This window comes from Notamacropus eugenii, chromosome 5 (genome assembly GCF_028372415.1).
Source record: "Notamacropus eugenii isolate mMacEug1 chromosome 5, mMacEug1.pri_v2, whole genome shotgun sequence".
NCBI lineage: Eukaryota > Metazoa > Chordata > Mammalia > Diprotodontia > Macropodidae > Notamacropus > Notamacropus eugenii.
In genome coordinates, this window is record NC_092876.1 from 66,962,842 (window position 1) to 66,980,341 (window position 17,500).

Here is a 17,500-nt window from a genome sequence, read left to right on the forward strand (position 1 = left end):
AAAGGCACCAGGGATTCGTAGAGACAGAGGTGACGGAGTGCCTCACAATCCTTGAAATGCGGCTTTTGTGGCCTTGGGCAACTATGTTAACCTCACTGAGCCTCAGTTTCCTCTTTCGCAAAATGAGTATTTTATGTCATCTCTAAAGGCCCTCCCAACGCTTGACTCTCTGATCCTACGTGTAAGGAGGCAGGGATCGGGATGATCCGGGGCGAGTACGAAAGCTAGCTCAGGCTGTCTGAGGACAACCGGGTGTGGACAGCGCTCTCCGTGGGGGTGGGGGTGGGGGTGGAGAGAGGGGGGGTTCAGAGGACTGGTTGGCAAGGGGTTACTCGAAGGCTCCGCCTCTCTGGATGCAGAGCCAATCAGGGCAGCGCAGGAGGAGCTGGGTGGGCGCTCAGAAAGGGGGTGCGTTTTAGACTGAAGCACAGCTGCTCGGCGGTCCGAGCGGCTGGGCGCCAGGGGAGTCTCCTGGCGGACGTCGGAACAGCGGCAGAAGCCGGGGACCCGGCGGGCGGGTTGGACACGGGCAGGCGGCTGCAGCGACTCCAGTGGGGTACTGGAGCGAGCGTCTGGGAACGCGGAGCCAGAGACTCCGGCAGCCTGCGGAGGTGGCTACCGAACCTGCGGGAGAGAACCGAGACGGCGGAGGCGAACTCAGGCGGCGGCACGCAGCACGCCCGCAAGAGAGGGGGACTCCCTGAAAACAGGGGGAAAAAGAGGGACTGGGGTTGGAGGGCAGGGGCGCGGGCAGTGGGGCGGAGGGGGTCATCCCTGCCCGGGAGTGGTCCTGATCGTTTCTATGTGGCTGGGCAGTTGCCCGGAGATCCACCCCTAAGGTGGGCATTCTTGGAGTCTTGGGGAAGCTGTGAACAATGCTCCTGCTGGGGTAGGACCCCCATGGGAGGCCCTCTGCTCTTCATCCCACTAAGAGTCCTGGATCTGAGAGTCCTGGACCTGAGAGTCCTGGGCAGAGCCGACCCTGGCAGGGGATTCTGTACCCTGTGTCTCCCAGTTCCCCACTGACCAGAAGGAAACCTCCTCCCTAAGTGAAAGAAAAGGGGAAATCAAAGGGTTAAAAGTCTCAGATCATCCAGTAACTTACAGCTTGACCTTGGGCAAGTCACTGAATTTTCGTAAGGCTTTTTTCCTACTGTTCACAATAAGGGAGCGGATCAGATCACTGGGATCTCTCAATTATTTGGATTCTCTGAGTGGAGCGCTGTACCAATTGCCCCCGATAAACTCATGGGCATGACCTGTAGACTTAACTCGTTGGCCCTGCTCTCTGACCATCCCGGTAGCCCCCAATTGACCTGGCTCCTGTTAAAAGTTGAGTTGCATCACATTGAGCAGGTGCCCTGGGACTTGGGAGGTAGAGGAGACAAAAGGCATTTGGCTCAGTCCGGGAGACTGAAACCGCAGAGTTCTGTGCCATAGAGGGTAGGGAGATGAGGATGGAGGACTGGATTGGAGCAGGCCCTTTAGGTAGAGAAGGAGAGCTGAATGGACATTGTTCTTGCTTTGCACCTCCCTGAAGTCCCTTACGGCACAGCATCCCTCCTTCTTGCATACCTTTCCACTTGATCCCAGGTAACCTAATGGACATATGCAGTCCAGGAGAAGGAAGCATCTTTGGCTGATACTTTCAGCCTCCTGGGTCATCCTTGTCCTTTTCGGGGCACCTCGGCTCAGACAGCTTGCCATCCCCCCTGGCCTGAGACCCAGGACGCTGACCCGATGGCCCCGATGGCTGGATCAGGAGCTTCTTCCAAGTTTTGTGGGACCTGAGGAGCTGACCCAAGACCCTTGCCCACCCTCCTGTAGTGCCCACCAGTGGTGGAGCCAGAGGCGTGGCTGCCTTATGGAGACATGCTTTGACACCTCCAAGTGCCAGATTCAAGACTTCAAGGTGTTTGTGTACCCCATTGGGCTGACTCAGCCCATCTCTGAAGTTCACCATAAAGTCCTGGCTTCCATTGAGGGCTCCCGATACCACACAGCCAACCCTGAGGAAGCTTGCCTCTTTATCCTCCCAGGGGATGCTCTAGGCCCCCAGCTGCTCCCACTGTGGAATGGAGGGCAGAATCATCTCATTTTCCATCTCCACCCAGGCTCTTGGCCTGATCTGGGATTTGATCCCGGGCAAGCCATGGTGGCCAGAGCCAGCCCCACCCCAGAGACCTTCAGGTTTGGCTTTGATGTCTCCCTCCCCCTCTTCCCCCAGAACTACCCACAGAAGGGTGGGAGTCCAAGCCAACTGGCCTACTTTATTCCTCCTTCTGGAGAAGACCTGTTGGCCTTTGAGAGCCAGCTAGACATGTGGGTCACTGACTCTTCCAACCAACGGGATCAGAATGCTGTCTTGATCCCCAGTGATCACCAAGGTGAAACCTTCAAAGGACACAGGGACAGGCCATGTAAGCAGGACCACACCACTGAGCAGTAAGTCCTACCTCTTCTTTCCCCTCCCATATACTTCTTGAATATCCTAAGGAGCCACAGAGGGGAAAGGGAGACTGGAGGGAGGCAAGAAAATGGTACTTAGGAGAACAGGATCTTAGAGAAGCTAATGGGAAGCATGTTGAACGATATTGGGGAGTAGTGAAAAAAATCAAATAAACTTGAACTTGCCAGGGAACCAGGACGGGAATCCCAAACTGGTAACTCTTTAGCTGTGTGCCTTTGGGTAACTCACTTTCCCTTTCTGGGTTTCACTTTCCCTAGCTGTAAAATAATTGAATTAGGGGATCTCTAAAATCTTTTTCCAAGTCTCAGTTCTATGATCATATGCTTTGTAGAATTTAGGGAAAATTTCATTCCAGGCAGTGAGGCCCTCAAAAGGTGTGGCCAAGAGGACAGATTGTAGACTCTCTGTCAATTCAATTCATCAAATATTTAATAAACCACCACTGTTGACAGACTGCTGGGCTAAGAACTAGGGGAGACACAAAGATGAATAGTTCTCTCATAGAGAACTTACAAAGCTTACAGTTTTCCCCCTTGGACTTTAAAAACAAGAGAAATGATTACTTTGTTCCAACCTTAGACTACTACCCTCCCTTTCCTGTCCCCAATACCTTGATTCCCCATGATTCATTCACATATAGAAAGAGGCAAGGGAATGTGTGTGGGATGGCTTCTGAAAAATCAGGTTAAAATGTTTGGAGTCCTGAGCTTTCCTGGGCATCAGTGGCTGTGATGTTCTGATCCTGCCCTCACTCCCACCCCACTGAGGAATGAGGGGCCCTTAAGGAGTACAAGAATGACTACAAGGATCATCTTCCCTTACTTCACCAGAGGAAACTGAGATGTGAAAAGGGAAAGTAACATGCTTGGGGATGAAGGCATCCCCAAGTATGTTAAAGAAGGAAGGATGCTTCTTTCCAACTGAAAAGAATCTTAATCTAATTAAGATCCTCTCTCATTTTACACAGGAGGAAACTGAGGCCCAGATGGTAAATGGTAGGGCAAGAACTTGAACTCAGATCTCTGGAATTTTTTCATCCCAAGTCTAGTTTCCTTTCCACTGTACCAAATTCTCCATTAGAACTGACTCTTAGTCCAACCTGAACCCTTGGGGTAGATAAAAATAAGGGGTGGGAAAAGTTCTCCCAGGCCAGTCCCTTTCTGTCCCAGCTGTCAGAAGAGGAACTGAATTTCTTTCCAGAAGGAATTCTTCCATTTTATTGGTATCCATGTGCCACCTGGAAGATGCCCTCCACTTGAAGGGATGAGTTGCCTTGGAAATTAGGAAGTAACCTTTTCCCCCCATTGGAAGTCTCCAAGGAGTGACTGGATTATCACATATAGACAGTATTCTCTTTTCAGGTATAGGTTGGACTAGGTGGCTACTCCCCAATCCTAAGGTTGTTTGATTCTATGAGCCTCAGAATCACTTCGCAACTGGTCAGAAACAACAACTGGTCAGCAAGTGTCATGAAAAGAGCAAAGAATTTGAAATCAGAAGATCTGGGCTTGAATTCCTGCTCTGACGTTTCTTAGCTGTGTGACTCTGGGCAAGTCACTCCGCCTCAATTGCCTCATCTGTAAAATGGGGATGATAATACTTGTATTACCCTATAGGATTGTGAGAAAAATGTTTTGTAAACGGCAGATGGCTATAAAAATGTGAACTGTTGGTGTGACCAAGTACATATTACGTGATGGGCTCTTTGCCAGCCTCTGGGGGATGCAGAAAAGTGTGAAACATGTAAAATAAATGAAAAATTAAATAGATGTGGGGACTTTAGTGGAGTACAAGCTCTATACTCATCAGAAGCATGATGAGGTATAAAAAAAAGCCAGTGGGATCTTGGACTTTGTAGGGAGATGCATGACTTCCAGGAATAGGAAGGCGATGGTCCCTCTTTCCTCTGTGCTCATCAGACAATATCTGTGTTCAGTTCTTGGCACAGTTTAAGAAGGACATTGATAATCTAGAGAGTATTCAAAGGATGGCAGACTTGATGGGTCCAGGTCACTTGAGGATCAGTTTAAGGAATTGAGAATGTTTAGTTTGGAGAAGACTCAGAGGGTATCATGATAGCTACATTCAGGTAAGGACTGAAGGGGAAGGAGAAGCAGTTAAAGATAACAGGGTTGGAGCCTGGGAAGGTGCTGGGGCCATTGACAGAGCAGTGAAGCCAAGAGGAGGAAGTTATTTTGGGGGAGGAAAAATAATTTAGTCCAGGTTAGGACATATTGAATTTAACATACTCCAAGAACATGCAGGAGGAGCTGTTCAGTAGGCAACTGAACATGTGAGTCTGGAGTAATAGGAATGGTTATAACTTGCATTTTTATAGCTGAGTGAGAGAGGTAAGGGCTGGATGTCAGCTTTAATTGAGGTGGAGCTCAATCAAAACCAAAATAAAAATAAAAAGCTGTGTTGGAAAAAGTATCAAGTGAGTAGGGCCATCTCATGTTAGACAAGGGACTGGATTTGTTCTGTGGCAGAACTAGAAGCAATGGATGGAAGTTATAGAAAGGCAGATTTTATCTGAATGCGTAGAAGGAAGCTGTCTAACACTATTGGCCTTTAGGAGGCAATGAGGGTTCCAAGGAGAGGCTGACTGAGCATTTGTTGGGTGTATTGTAAATGGGGACTACTGCTGGGGTGTAGGGTGAGCCAGCTGCCTTCCCGTGCGCCCTCCAGCTCTGAGGCTGTATGAGATCAAAAACCGGAGAGAACAGGGACAGATCTCAAGGAAACATCCATATTTATGATATTCCTACCAGAGGAGGTGGAAGATCAGTGAAGGAGGCCAAGAAGGGATAGTTAGAGAAGAGAAAATGAAATGGTTTTGGTGTTAGAGAAGCCGAGAAAGGAGAGAAATTAGGCCTCACGTAGTAGATAACATGCTCTGTTTAAAGTCAGGAAGACCTAGGTTCAGATTCTGCTTTCGATGCTAGCTTTGTGACCCTGGGCAAATCATTTAACTTCCCTGGAACTCTTTCCTCCTGTGAAATGGAATCATTAGATGAGAATTTGAGGGTACTTAACTTGAGCTGTGTGAACTGAAAAAAAAATGTCTTTGATAACTATTTCAAAAGAATTGACTTGCTTTGTAATCCTATGCATTTTATTTATTTATTTATTGGAGGCTATTGGGGTTAAGTGACTTGCCCAAGGTCACACAGCTAGTAAGTGTCTGAGATTGGATTTAAACTCAGGCCCTCCCGAATCTAAGGCCTGGTGTTCTATTCACTGCACCAGCTAGTTGCCCTTTACATTTTATTTTAATCATTAAAGGCATCATTCTGAGAAGGGGTCCATAAGTTTCACCAGACAGCTGCTATGAAACACAAAAATAGTTAAGAACCCCTAGGTTAGATTTGAAAGAACTCCTTTTGGTGGGCATTGTAGTAGGAACCTGAGGGGGATAACAGAATACTGAGAATTTTTGCAGGAAAGGGAGGCTTCCGCTTTACTTGGGAGGGCAGAGATGATCACCCACCCTTGGCAGGAGGATGGCTGAATTGTCTGTTCTTGGAGTCTCCTAAAGGCTCATGTGTAAGGGAAGGGTTAAATTCATGCCTTGCTGGGGTCACTCCAGGACTCTGGGGATGGTGGCTTTCCCCCAGGATCAGGCCAAACTAGAACCTGGCAAACCTCAAATACCTCCCTCTTCCCTCCCTACCCTGTCCTGCCTACCCCTCCCTCTGTTAAAGTAGTGGAACCTAGCTATTCTGGGCTCCCCATCTCTCTCCCAGGAATTTGTCATGGGGCCAAGTACCCACAGGGCTCTGTGGCTATTTAGGATCAGGTTCAGTTAAAGGGCCCTGATACCCTGTCCATGGAGAAGGTGGGAGCTCTTGGTTCCTGAAATCCCACCTCCTCCAGGAAGTCTACCCAGCACATTCAAGAAACAGTCACGTTTACTGTCTTGAGGCACTTCTCTACACAAGCGAAGGTTTTATTTTTGATGGGGTTGGGGGAGAGTCCTGGTACAGAAAGTGGTTGTCATGCCTAATGGTTAGGAAATCCCTAAAGAGCTTCAGTTATATTTACTCACCTGTTTTAGTTCTGTCTGCAAATATTGCTTAACTGTCACTGGAGTGTCAGTAGGTAAGAAGTTAGATCAGTTTGTTCACTTGTGTGTAAAGTCATAGGCATTGGCCTGAGGACACAGAATGTCAGGGCTGAGAAGGATGAAAGAAGCGTCTATCAGATGCCTTCTATGTGTCAAGCTCTGTACATTTTGTTTCATTTGATCCTCAGAACAACCTTGGAGGGGAGGGACTGTTATTATCCCCATTTTACAGTTCATACTGAGGCAGACAGTGGCTAAGTGATTTGCTCAGAGTTATATAACACATGAATTCCTGAGGCTGGATTTAAACTCCAGTTTTCTGTCCGTCATGCCCCTAGAGGGTCTTGAGACTGCACAATGTCAGAGCTGGAGGGGATCTAAGAACACAGAATGTCAGAGCTGGAGGGTCCTTAGAACACAGCATGTCAGAGTTGAGAGGGTTATACATTTATCTCAGGAGTGACAGTGTAGTAGAGCAGATAAAATGCCAGCCTTGGAATCAGGAAGACTCAAGACCCATCCCTGACATACTGGCTGTATGACCATGGACAAGTCCATCCTCAGACTGTCCCAAGGCAATTCTCTCAAACTCTAAGTGACAGAAGAGTTGCTCTCTACTAAAAATTCCCTACAATGATGAAGCCCCAGGTCAGAACCCTTTTATTTTCCTCCAAGTTCCAAGAAAAGCTTCCTACTTTAATTTTGCTTTGGACTGGCCTTGCTGTAATACTGGACCTGTGATGACATGGGTGGTCTGTGCCTCAGTTTCCCTCAAGTCAGAGGCAACAGGTCAGAGACCAGCAGGCAACACAGGAGGGTCATATAATCTGAACCAAACTCTTCTGTGCTCCGGGAACTGTTTGGGTAAATAAGCTTAGGCAGAGAAAGAGCCAATTCACAGATCCCTCCTCCTTTCTCTTTCCCACCTCACTTTCCACTCAGCACTAGCCTTGGTGGGTAAGAGAAGTCTTGGGAGGTGCTGGGAGCAAGGCCCTGGACCTGTTTCCCAGCCTCGGAAGGGATAGAGTCAAGGCTGCCAAAACAGGTTTTTCTCAAGAGGGTGGGGCTGGGAGGCCAGATTCTTTCCCTGAGGGCCGTCTCCCCCCACCCCCTTCCCTGCTCACTGGTGGCTGGGCTCGAACTGTTGGTAGCCATGGGACCAGAGGTTTGGTGACCCACTTTTTATGCCTCTCACGCACCCTGTTCTCTTTGATGTGGGTGTCCTGTACCTTACCTTTCTCTTCTGGCTATAGGGTAAGAACACTGGCTTTAGAGTAAAAGAATCCAAGTGAAGATTCTGACTTGGCTATCTGCTAGCTAGGTAATCTTGGACAAGTTGACTTCTGGGCCTGAGTTTCCTCCTCTATAAAATGAAAGGATTAGAATACGATGACCTCTAAGGTCCCTTCCAACTCCAAATTTACAATCTGACATTTGCCAGCTGTGTAACTTTGAAGTAGTCATCACTTCTCTCTGGCCTGTTTCCTCATCCCAGAAATGGGGATAATGGCCTTTGAAATACCTACTTTACAGTGTATTGAGAAAATATGACTCTCTAAGAGAAATGTAGAAATGGTCACTTTTTATAGGTATTGGAAAATTAGGGGAGCTATACATGGTGAGGGGAGAAGCCTGGAGCTCCTGGTTGATTTCCAGGGTGTATAGGGTGAGATTGGAGAGAGCTTGTCCCTAGGACTCCCTCAAAAGAATCCAGTTGGCAAAGCTCAGCACAGCTAGCCTCTGGCCTTTGGGGACCGCTGAACCCAAGGCAGCCTGGGTGACTCAATCCATCCCCTTCCATTAGTTTGCCTGATCTTGGCAATCCCTCATGACCAAAGGGATCTGGAGTTTCTGGGACTTCCCTGGATTCTTGCGTAACTCCCAAATACTCATCCCAGACCTTCTAGGTTGGAGATGCTAAGCTCAGGGGAGGGCAGGCACTGGGTGGGGTTGTCTGCCCCCTCAGCACACACACACACACACACACACACACACACACACACACACACACACACACACACACACACCCTTGTGGCATGTATAAGCCAGGGAACAGAGTGGGCCTGTGTAGGCAATACAGGCTTCCTGTGTGGTTGCTGAGCCATGGGGGTTGGGGGGAGTTAGGGATAGGCAAGGGCTGGGAAGTGGGGGTAGGAGTGTGTCCTCAGCCTCCATACAGAAAGGCCTTTCATAGGTTTGGGCCATTGAGGAATGGGAGAGACATGGGCTGGATTTGGGAATTAGGACTCAGGTCAAGGGGCTGTGTGTGCATATGTGTGTGTGTGTGTGTGTGTGAGTGTGTGTGTGTGTGTGTGTGTGTGTATGGAAAATGTGCTTGTGTAAGTCAGTGTATGGTTGTGTACTTGTGTTTGTACACAAATTATGGTATGTACATTATGGGATGTTACGGTATGTCCGTGCATGTTTATGGCAGTGAGCTGCCTGTGTCTGTGTGTGTGTGTGTGTGTGTCTGCATGTGCACATGCACACACTGTATGCTCAAGTCTTTGAGTCTCAGTGGCTGGTGTAAGAGTTCCTGTGTGGTGGTCGTTGGGGGTGGGGAGTAGAGTTCAGAGGTCAAGTCAACAAGCTGTTTTCTCAGTGTTGCCTATTGCTTCAGGGGAGACAGAAGGTCCTCTGTGTGGCTCTCCTGGGGCCTGTGTTTTTTTGCGGGGGAGGGCTGGGGAGAAGGGGAGGAGAAAGGCCATCTTAGAAACGCTCAGTCTCTACCCCTTAGGTCCGAGGATCAGAAACGTCTCTACAACTCTACCTTCTGTTTCATTCCCCCGAACTGCCGCCTGGGCTCCTTCCACCTCCTTCAGGCCCTGAAGGTATCACAATATTCCCTTTCCCCAGCTTAGTCTCTTTCTCCGCACTTCCAGAACTGGAGGTCTTAATGCATCATGTGCTCATTAGGAATCAACAGTGGGACCTGGTGTCTCCCCAAGAGTTCTTGGGCTGGGCTAATAAAAGCAGGGTCCAGCCTAAGGGAACCTCCGCTCCAGCCAGACCACATCTGGAGCATTGGGGTTTTAGGAAGGATATGCCTAAACAGAAGGTCCTTCAGAGGAGAGGCTTGGCAAGCATGTCACGTGAGGATTGGATGAGGGAGCTTGGAAGGGGTAGCCAAAGAAAAGGCTTAACTACCTTCAAGCAGCTGAAGGGGAAGGGCAAAACAAGGAGTTAGAGAGGGGATGGTGGGCATGGAAAATTTTGAGTGGCAACTCACCTCAATCAACAAAATAATTTGCTAAGTAAGGCTTCTTTTGGAGGGGTAGTGAGTTCCCTGTTACAGGAGATCTCCAAGCACTCCAAGGTCATGCCTTGTTGGTGATGCTAGGATTTACAGTCATGAGGGGTCTTAGAGGGGATACAGGCCAACCCAGGCAATGAAGAAACTGAGACCCCAGAGAAGTTTGGTGACTTACCCAAGGTCATCTAGCTAGTTAGTAGCCAAGTAGGACCAGAATCCAAGTCTCCTGATCTCAGACTCCATTTTCTTCCCCCTTGATTATACTATGTATAATCTAGATGAGTTTCTAGAGGGGGTGCCCTAAATGCCTTCTGAGGCATTTGAGTGTCTGGCTATAGACTGAGGGTTAAGGAAAAAATTAAGGAAATTAAAATTAAGGAAAATTCCTTAATCCTGGAAAGGACTGGGCTCCTGTAGGCACTAACCACTCTCCCTCATGTCTTGGGGCATTACAAAGCCCTTCATTGGAGCTACAGGAGATTCTGGAGGACTCCTGGCACGTATTTTAAAGCCCCTTCCCTTTTTATCCTTGTCCTGTGATCAACGATGCACTGGCTGCACTCTCTTCATGAGCTATCTTACCCCTCTCTCCTCTCTGACACCATCAACAGTGATATAAGGAGAGTCTGGTCCAAGAGCCTAGGGCTTCCGCTGATAACGTCCCCCTTTTCTGCTTTCCTTTCCAGGCAGGATGTATCCCTGTGCTACTGAGCAGGGGGTGGGAGCTTCCCTTCTCCGAGGTCATTGATTGGGGCACTGCAGCCATCATCATTGATGAGAGGCACCTGCTTCAGGTAAAGGGGGAGGTCTGGGGCTGGGATAGACTGGCTTCCCCAGAGACTTATGGGAGACCCAAACAACCTGACCCAGAGTCTAATCACCCACCCCCCTTCATAACTATCTTCCAAGAGCGTCAGATATTGGGGTTCCCTCCTTTCCCCGGAGCACTCATGGGACTGAACACTTGGACACAAAAGGACAGAGACAGAGTCAGTTAGCCCAGTGGTGTCAAACTCAAAGAAATGGAAGCAACTGAAACATACATAAGAACCCCTGCCTGCTGCAGATTGACTTAGAAAACCACACATTAACATTATCTAGGTTCTATTGTATTTTTATTAAATATTTTATTGAATATTTATTTCATTACTTATCAATTATTTTATTAAATGCTTACTTCATCAAATATATCATTCAATATTTGTTTCATTAAATATTTTATTAAATGCTTATTTTATTAATTACATGATTAATGCATCAATATATTAATAATAATTACATTAATAATCATTAGTTACATTTTAATCTGATCCAGGCTGCTTAGGAGTGTTGTCTATGTCTGACATCTTGGATCTTGAGGGTATAGAAGAAGCCAAAAGGAGCCCTGGCCTGGAATCAGGACACCTGGGTTGTGGTCCTGGCTCTGTCTCTAATTCAAAATTAGAGGGTAGGCTAATGCACTAGATGACAGAAGCAGGATGTAAAGAAATTCTGACAGACTAAAGTAGTGGGTGAGATATGATATGATTAAATTTAATTAGGATACTAGCTAGCATTTCTATAGTACTTTAAGGTTCCAAAGAGCTTTACAAGCATCTCATTTTATCATCACAACCCTGAGAGGTAGGTGCTATTATCCTCCTCACTTTACAGACGGGGAAACTGAGACTACCCAGTGACTAAAGCTGGATTTGAACTCAGGACTTCCTGATTCCAGTTCTAGTCACTGTACCACCTAGCTAGAATAAACGTGAAGTCTCATAGGAGAGTTCACAAAATGAAATTCATAAATATTAAATGGGAGAGATATAATTAGATGGCAGTTTGAAAAAGATCTAGGGGCCTGAGTGGGCAGTAAGGTTAATATAAGTCAGTTGAGGGATGTAGCAGCTAATAAAGCTAATGTGAGGTTAGACTTCATTGTTGTTCAGTCATGTCTGACTTTTTGTGACTCCATTTTGGGTTTTCTTGGCAAAGATATTGGAGTGATTTGTCATTTCCTTCTCTGGTTCATTTTACAGATGAGGAAACTGAGGGAAACAGGGTTATTAAGCGAGTTGCCCAGTAAATGTCTGAGGTCAAATTTGAACTCAGGTCTCTCCTGACTCCAGGCCTGTCTTTCTCTCCACTGCACTACCTAGCTGCCCCCCAAGCCTTCACTGAGAGAGATATAAAGTCTGGAACTAGGGCATTTCTGGTCCAACAGCCCATTGCCAGGGTCAGGCCCCTTCTGCTGTGCTGTGCATAGTTCTGGGTGATACATTTCAGGAAGGACAGTGACCAGCTGGAGAATGCCCAGAGAAGGGCATCCTGGGTGAAGGGCCACAGAATCAGGTCAGCTGAGGATGGGTAAAAGGACTAGGGAATACTCAGCCTAGAGAAGACTTAGCAGAACATGAAAGAGGTCTTCAAGCATTTAAAGGGTCTTAACATAGAAAAAGTATTAACTGGAGTCTGCTCAGCCCAGAGATCAGAACCCAGAGCAAGGGACAGAAGATGCAGAGAGCCAAGTTTAAGTTTAATATCAGGAGAAAACTTTTGAAAATTCAAAGTGGCCCCAAAGTTTTAAGGTTTCCAAAGAGCTTTACAAGTATCTCATTTTATCATCACAACCGTGGAGCTGGAAGTATCCCTAGAACATAGAATATTAGAGCTGGAGAGCACAGACTTGGAATCAGGAACCTTGGGTTCTAATTCTGACTCTGACATTCACTAGCTGTGTGACAATAGGGAAGTCACTTAGTCTCTCTGGTCCTAAGTTTCATCATTTGTAAAATCGGAATAATAACAGGTGCTTCCTATCTTAAGAGGGCTGGACACCTTTCCAAAGCTCCTGTCCCCATTGAAAATCTCCGAATAAAAACTGAAGGTCATTTGTAAGGGGTATTGTAGGAGGGACCCTCCCTCAGGTTAGACTGGGTGACCTCTTAGGTCCTGTAATTGTGTTTGACCTTGGACAGGTTATTTCCTCCCCCTCAGCTGCAGTTTTCTCATCCCTAAAATGAGGCAAGTGGAAGGTTCCTGGTCTAACCTAACATGGTTCTGATATTTCTCAGTGATCTGTGCCAATGAAGGAATACATTGGCATGGATAACAGGAAAGCAGAGACGGTCATTATTTTAAAGACTGAATCAGAAATGTGACCATTTTGGCAGGAGACCGTGCCTCCTAATTCTGTCTAGCCTTGGATGATCACAGACCACAGAATGTGAGAGCTAGAAGGGCCCTTAGAACACAGCATGTCAGAGCTGGGAGGGTTCTTTTTTAATATATACATTAATTTATTTGTTTTCGATTTTTAACAATCACTTCCATGGAGGGGTTCTTAGAACACAGAATGTCAGAGCTGGGAGGGAACTTAGAACAGGGAATGTTAAATTTGAAAAAAAATCTTAGAAGTGTGAATGTCAGAGCTGGAAGTGTCCCTAGAACATAGAACATTAGAGGTGGAGAGTACAGACTTGGAATCAGGAACCTTGGGTTCTAATTCTGACTCTGACATTCACCAGCTGTGTGACATTAGGGAAATCACTTAGCCTCTCTGGTCCTAAGTTTTGTCATTTGTAAAATGGGAATAATAACATTTGTGCTTCCTATCTTAAGATGCAAATATAAGGAAAATACTTTGTATACCTTAAGCCTATATAAAAAAGGGAATTATTGTTATTTTTATAAAATTATAGATTTTTACAGCTGGAAAAGGCCTTAGAAATCGTTAGTAAATTTCATTCATAAGGAAACTGAGAGCCAGAAAGGGAGCAAATATTAAAATATACATGGTTTTCCTAAATTCTTGGGGCTGATACAGTGAACAGAGAGGTTAGGAAGGGTCTGAGAATGAACTGGAGAAGGTTGGGAGGGAAAGAGAAGCCGTCTTGGGTCTCAGAGTTGGCTGTAGAGTGTGGAGGCAAAGGAGAGCTAGTTCCCAGATGCATCATTACCCCTCCATCTCTCCCCTGCTGAGTTCTTTGGGTCAGAGAACAGTGATCTGTGGCAATTTGTCAGTGATGGAGCTGGTCTAGCTCCCAGCCTAGCTCTCAGCCTGACCTTCCTTGAGTTTCTCTGTGTTCCTCCTCAGATCAAGTCAGCCCTCCAAGAGCTGCCCCCTGCCCGGGTCCTTGCGCTCCGCCAGCAGACCCAGTTCTTGTGGGATGCCTACTTTTCTTCAGTAGAGAAGATTGTCCACACCACACTGGAGGTGAGGCCAGGCCCCTGAAGAGAGTTGGGACAGGTTGCAGGGGGAGGTTCCTGTCCTATAGATCTCCCTCTTTTAGTCTGACAGTGGTTGGGGGGAGCATAGGTCTCACCCCATTCTTGGACTGTACAGGGTGCTACGGGACACCATTGGGAGTCTTTGAAAATGTTCATCTTTAGCTTATTGTAAGAAATTGTCATCTAAAGATTGCCATGAGAGAGTGCGTCCAGGGAGGACCAGTACCTTTGGTGTGATGGCTGCTGAGACCTTTTCAGAGCTGCTTTCCACCTTTGGGGTCCACCTGTTCTCACCTGAGGCTCCAAGAAGCTGTAGCTTGCGCAGTGGCTACACCCTGATAAACCATTTCAGCAGATGGGCCAAACCAGGTTGAGGGCAACCAAGGGGTTTCAAAGCCATTGGTAAGTTAGGGGGGTGTCTACCCCAAGCATGTGAAGACTTCCCCTGGTGGAATGGGCAGATGAGAACAATTTGTTCCAACGGCCATGAAAGCAATGTGGAGCGGTTAGAGCTTGGTTAGACACCGAAGTCTCCAAGGTCATCCGTTGCATTCTGAGTCATTGCCAGTCGTCTTGATTCAGTCCTGCCACTGGACTATGATGACTCTGGAGCAGAGAGTGAGGTTGGACTTTGTGCAACTCTACCTCACTTAAATTCAATTTAGGCATGAATCAAAAGACATCACCCATACCATTTTACAATTATACCTCAAAATCCTGTGACAATAGGCAAGTGATGAAGCAGCAGGTGTGGATATGCTGGGAGCTGTAGTCACAACTCTGCACACATGCCGCCCAGGCCATAGGGTCATTTCTCACTGGAAGCAGCAGTGGAATTCAGCAGCTCCCTGGGTGTCTAAGCAGACTTGGAGTATCCACCCCAAATGTTCACATACTCTCTGTGCCCAATCTGTGGTAGAGCATTCCAAGCTGGTATTGGTCTGATCAGCCACAGGTGGACACACTGAAAATTTGACTTTATCATTTTGGTCCTCCTCAAGAATGAAAGACAGCAACCAGACCAGAGCCAGATGACATGAACCAGCCACCTGTTCTCTTAGGTCAATTTTTTTCCCCTCTGATATCTCTACTTAGGGAAAAAAGTTATAGGACCCTGACACCTGCCAAGGTGGCCCTGGGCAAGTCTCAAAGCATCTTGGTGCCCCAGGCTATTCAGGTAGCATTGAGTTCATCTGCATTAGTGCTGGGCATCTCCTCACTGGCCTGTTCCTTTACTGATAAAATCACAGATCTAGTTAAAAACAAAAATGGGACTGAAAACCCCATGGGTAGTCAGCAGCAGAGTCAGGATTTAAAACTCTTTCTTAGCCAGACTCTGACAATTGCTAGCTGTATAACCTTGAGGAAATTTACTTAGCTTTTCTGAAGCTACAATACCTTGTGTTTAAAAGGAGGGTCTGTTCATCACACTGCCTGCCCCTCTAGAGATGGGCACTTTGTAAGCTTAATGGCTCTAAAGAAATGAGAGTCACCATGACTTCCCCTGCAGATCCTCAGAGACCGCATCTTTAGAGCAGCCTCCCGGCCCTGGCTGCTGTGGAATTCGCCTCCTGGGGGGCTCCTGGTCCTGCCCACCTTCTCCACACATTTGGGAGACTTCCCCTTCTACTATCTACAACGAGGTATGTATGTGGCCGCTCAGCACCAGACCCCTGTAGATCCCCACCCTCAATCAGATGCCATAAAGATCTCCCTCCATAGAGACCTCCTCCACAAAAACCTTGCCCAGATTCCCCTGACCCAGAGGCCCTCACAAACACCAAACCGTGGTGGGGAAGGCTAACAAGTCAGAGTACCTAGGTTAAAATCCCAGCTCTGCCAGTTACTCCACATGGGACCTTGGCCAAATCACCTTTCTAGGCTTCAGTTTCCTGTAAAATGTGGGGCTTTGGACTAGATGGCCTCTTAAGTCCCTTTCAGTTCTAAATCTATGCTTCTATGACTCCTCCTACCCTCAGGGACCATCTTTAATAATAATAGTATGTATAATAATTATAATATTAATATTGAGGATGATAATTTCTATCTACTTGAAGTTGGGAAGACTTCATTTGAATCCTGCCTCAGACACTTACTAGTTTTCTGACCCTGAACAAGTCCCTTTCCTCCCTCATCTGTTAAATGAGGAAAACAGCCCTCACCTCGCAGGGTTGTGATGGGGCTCAAACAACAGGACAGATGTAAAGTATTTTGCAAAAACCCTAGAGTGCTGTGTAAATGTGGGCTGTTTATTATTATTCTACAGGCCTCCAAGGCTGTAAAAATGCTTTCCTCACCAAGACAGATCCCATACTGTCACTATTTTTATGATGATCTTAACGTGGAGGCCCAGGGTCCCAGAGAGACCATTCCTGCAGAGGCAGCCACCTGGCAGCCAGTCCCCAGGATTCACTTACACATGCACGCTCACACACATGCACACACACACTCACACACATGAACGTACACACACGTGCGCACATGCACACACACGAACGCACATGCACACACACATACACACACACACACACACACTCTCCACTACCCCCACCAGCTAGGTCACACAGAGACCATCTTCCTGAGGACTTCTAATCTGTGTGACATTATACAAGTCATTTCATTATAATAATAACAACACTGTAGCTGATATTTAGGAGACTGGAAGGTTTTCCAAATCCACACACACTCTCTCCTCTGAGCCCCATGACCCCACAAGCAGTTACAGCGGGGATTATCTTCATTTTACCCATAAGGAAACTGAGAATCAGAGAAGATAAGCAATCAGCTCAGGGTCACACAGCCCATAAGTTTCTGAAGCAGGATTCAGACCTAGGTCTCTCCAATGCTTTTGGTGATGTATTATGGGTTGGATTTGACTTTTTCCTAGCTCTGAATCCTCTGTTCCCTTCCCCCTCTCTATGTTGATACAGAGGCCCCGCCAGAAACGAGTCCACTGAGTAATCCCAATGCTCCCTTTTGAGAGCTGCCTCTTAGGGGTGACTCTGAGACCAGAGAGATGGGCTCCTCAGCTCATCTCCATGGAGAGTCTGCAGTTCCTCTGGGACCCCATCTACTCCCTACCAGCACCGTCATCACCTCCCCTGAACCAGAGCTCCCTAATGGCCTGTCTCCATCTCCATTCCACTCCACAGGCTCCCATCCCTCTGACAGATTCAGTGCTCTGATCTGGGTGGGGTCCCTGGACCCGCCCCCCCTGAAGCTGATCCAGGAGGTGGCAGGCTCCCAGCATTGTGCCCAGGTCTGCCTCTTCCCCAGCTGGGCCCATGGAGGGGAGAGGGAGGCTGGAAGGAGGCAGTGGAGGGCAGGGTTCCCTCAGATTAGAGTACCCCAGTGAGAGTTGAGGGATAATCTCCATGGTGGAGATACACATATCATAATTTTCAGAATGTTGGGGTTGGAATGGACCTGGAGGGCATCTCGTCCTCACCTGTACCTGAGCAGGAATTCCTTCTTTCTTATTCTCAACAATTGGTCTTCT

The 17,500-nt window shown here is 47.3% G+C and overlaps 1 protein-coding gene across 1 annotated transcript in view; it reads left to right on the forward strand.

Annotated features, from left to right (window-relative positions):
* The first annotated feature begins 409 nt into the window (after positions 1 to 409).
* Positions 410 to 17,500, forward strand: part of EXTL1 (exostosin like glycosyltransferase 1) — a 29,799-nt gene continuing 12,708 nt past the window's right edge. The window contains exons 1-6 of the mRNA XM_072609404.1: positions 410 to 2,445; positions 9,274 to 9,367; positions 10,476 to 10,583; positions 13,868 to 13,987; positions 15,512 to 15,644; positions 17,154 to 17,260. Coding sequence (XP_072465505.1) covers positions 1,610 to 2,445; positions 9,274 to 9,367; positions 10,476 to 10,583; positions 13,868 to 13,987; positions 15,512 to 15,644; positions 17,154 to 17,260 — 1,398 coding nt within the window. The 5' untranslated portion in view covers positions 410 to 1,609. The remainder of the gene's footprint in view (positions 2,446 to 9,273; positions 9,368 to 10,475; positions 10,584 to 13,867; positions 13,988 to 15,511; positions 15,645 to 17,153; positions 17,261 to 17,500) is intronic.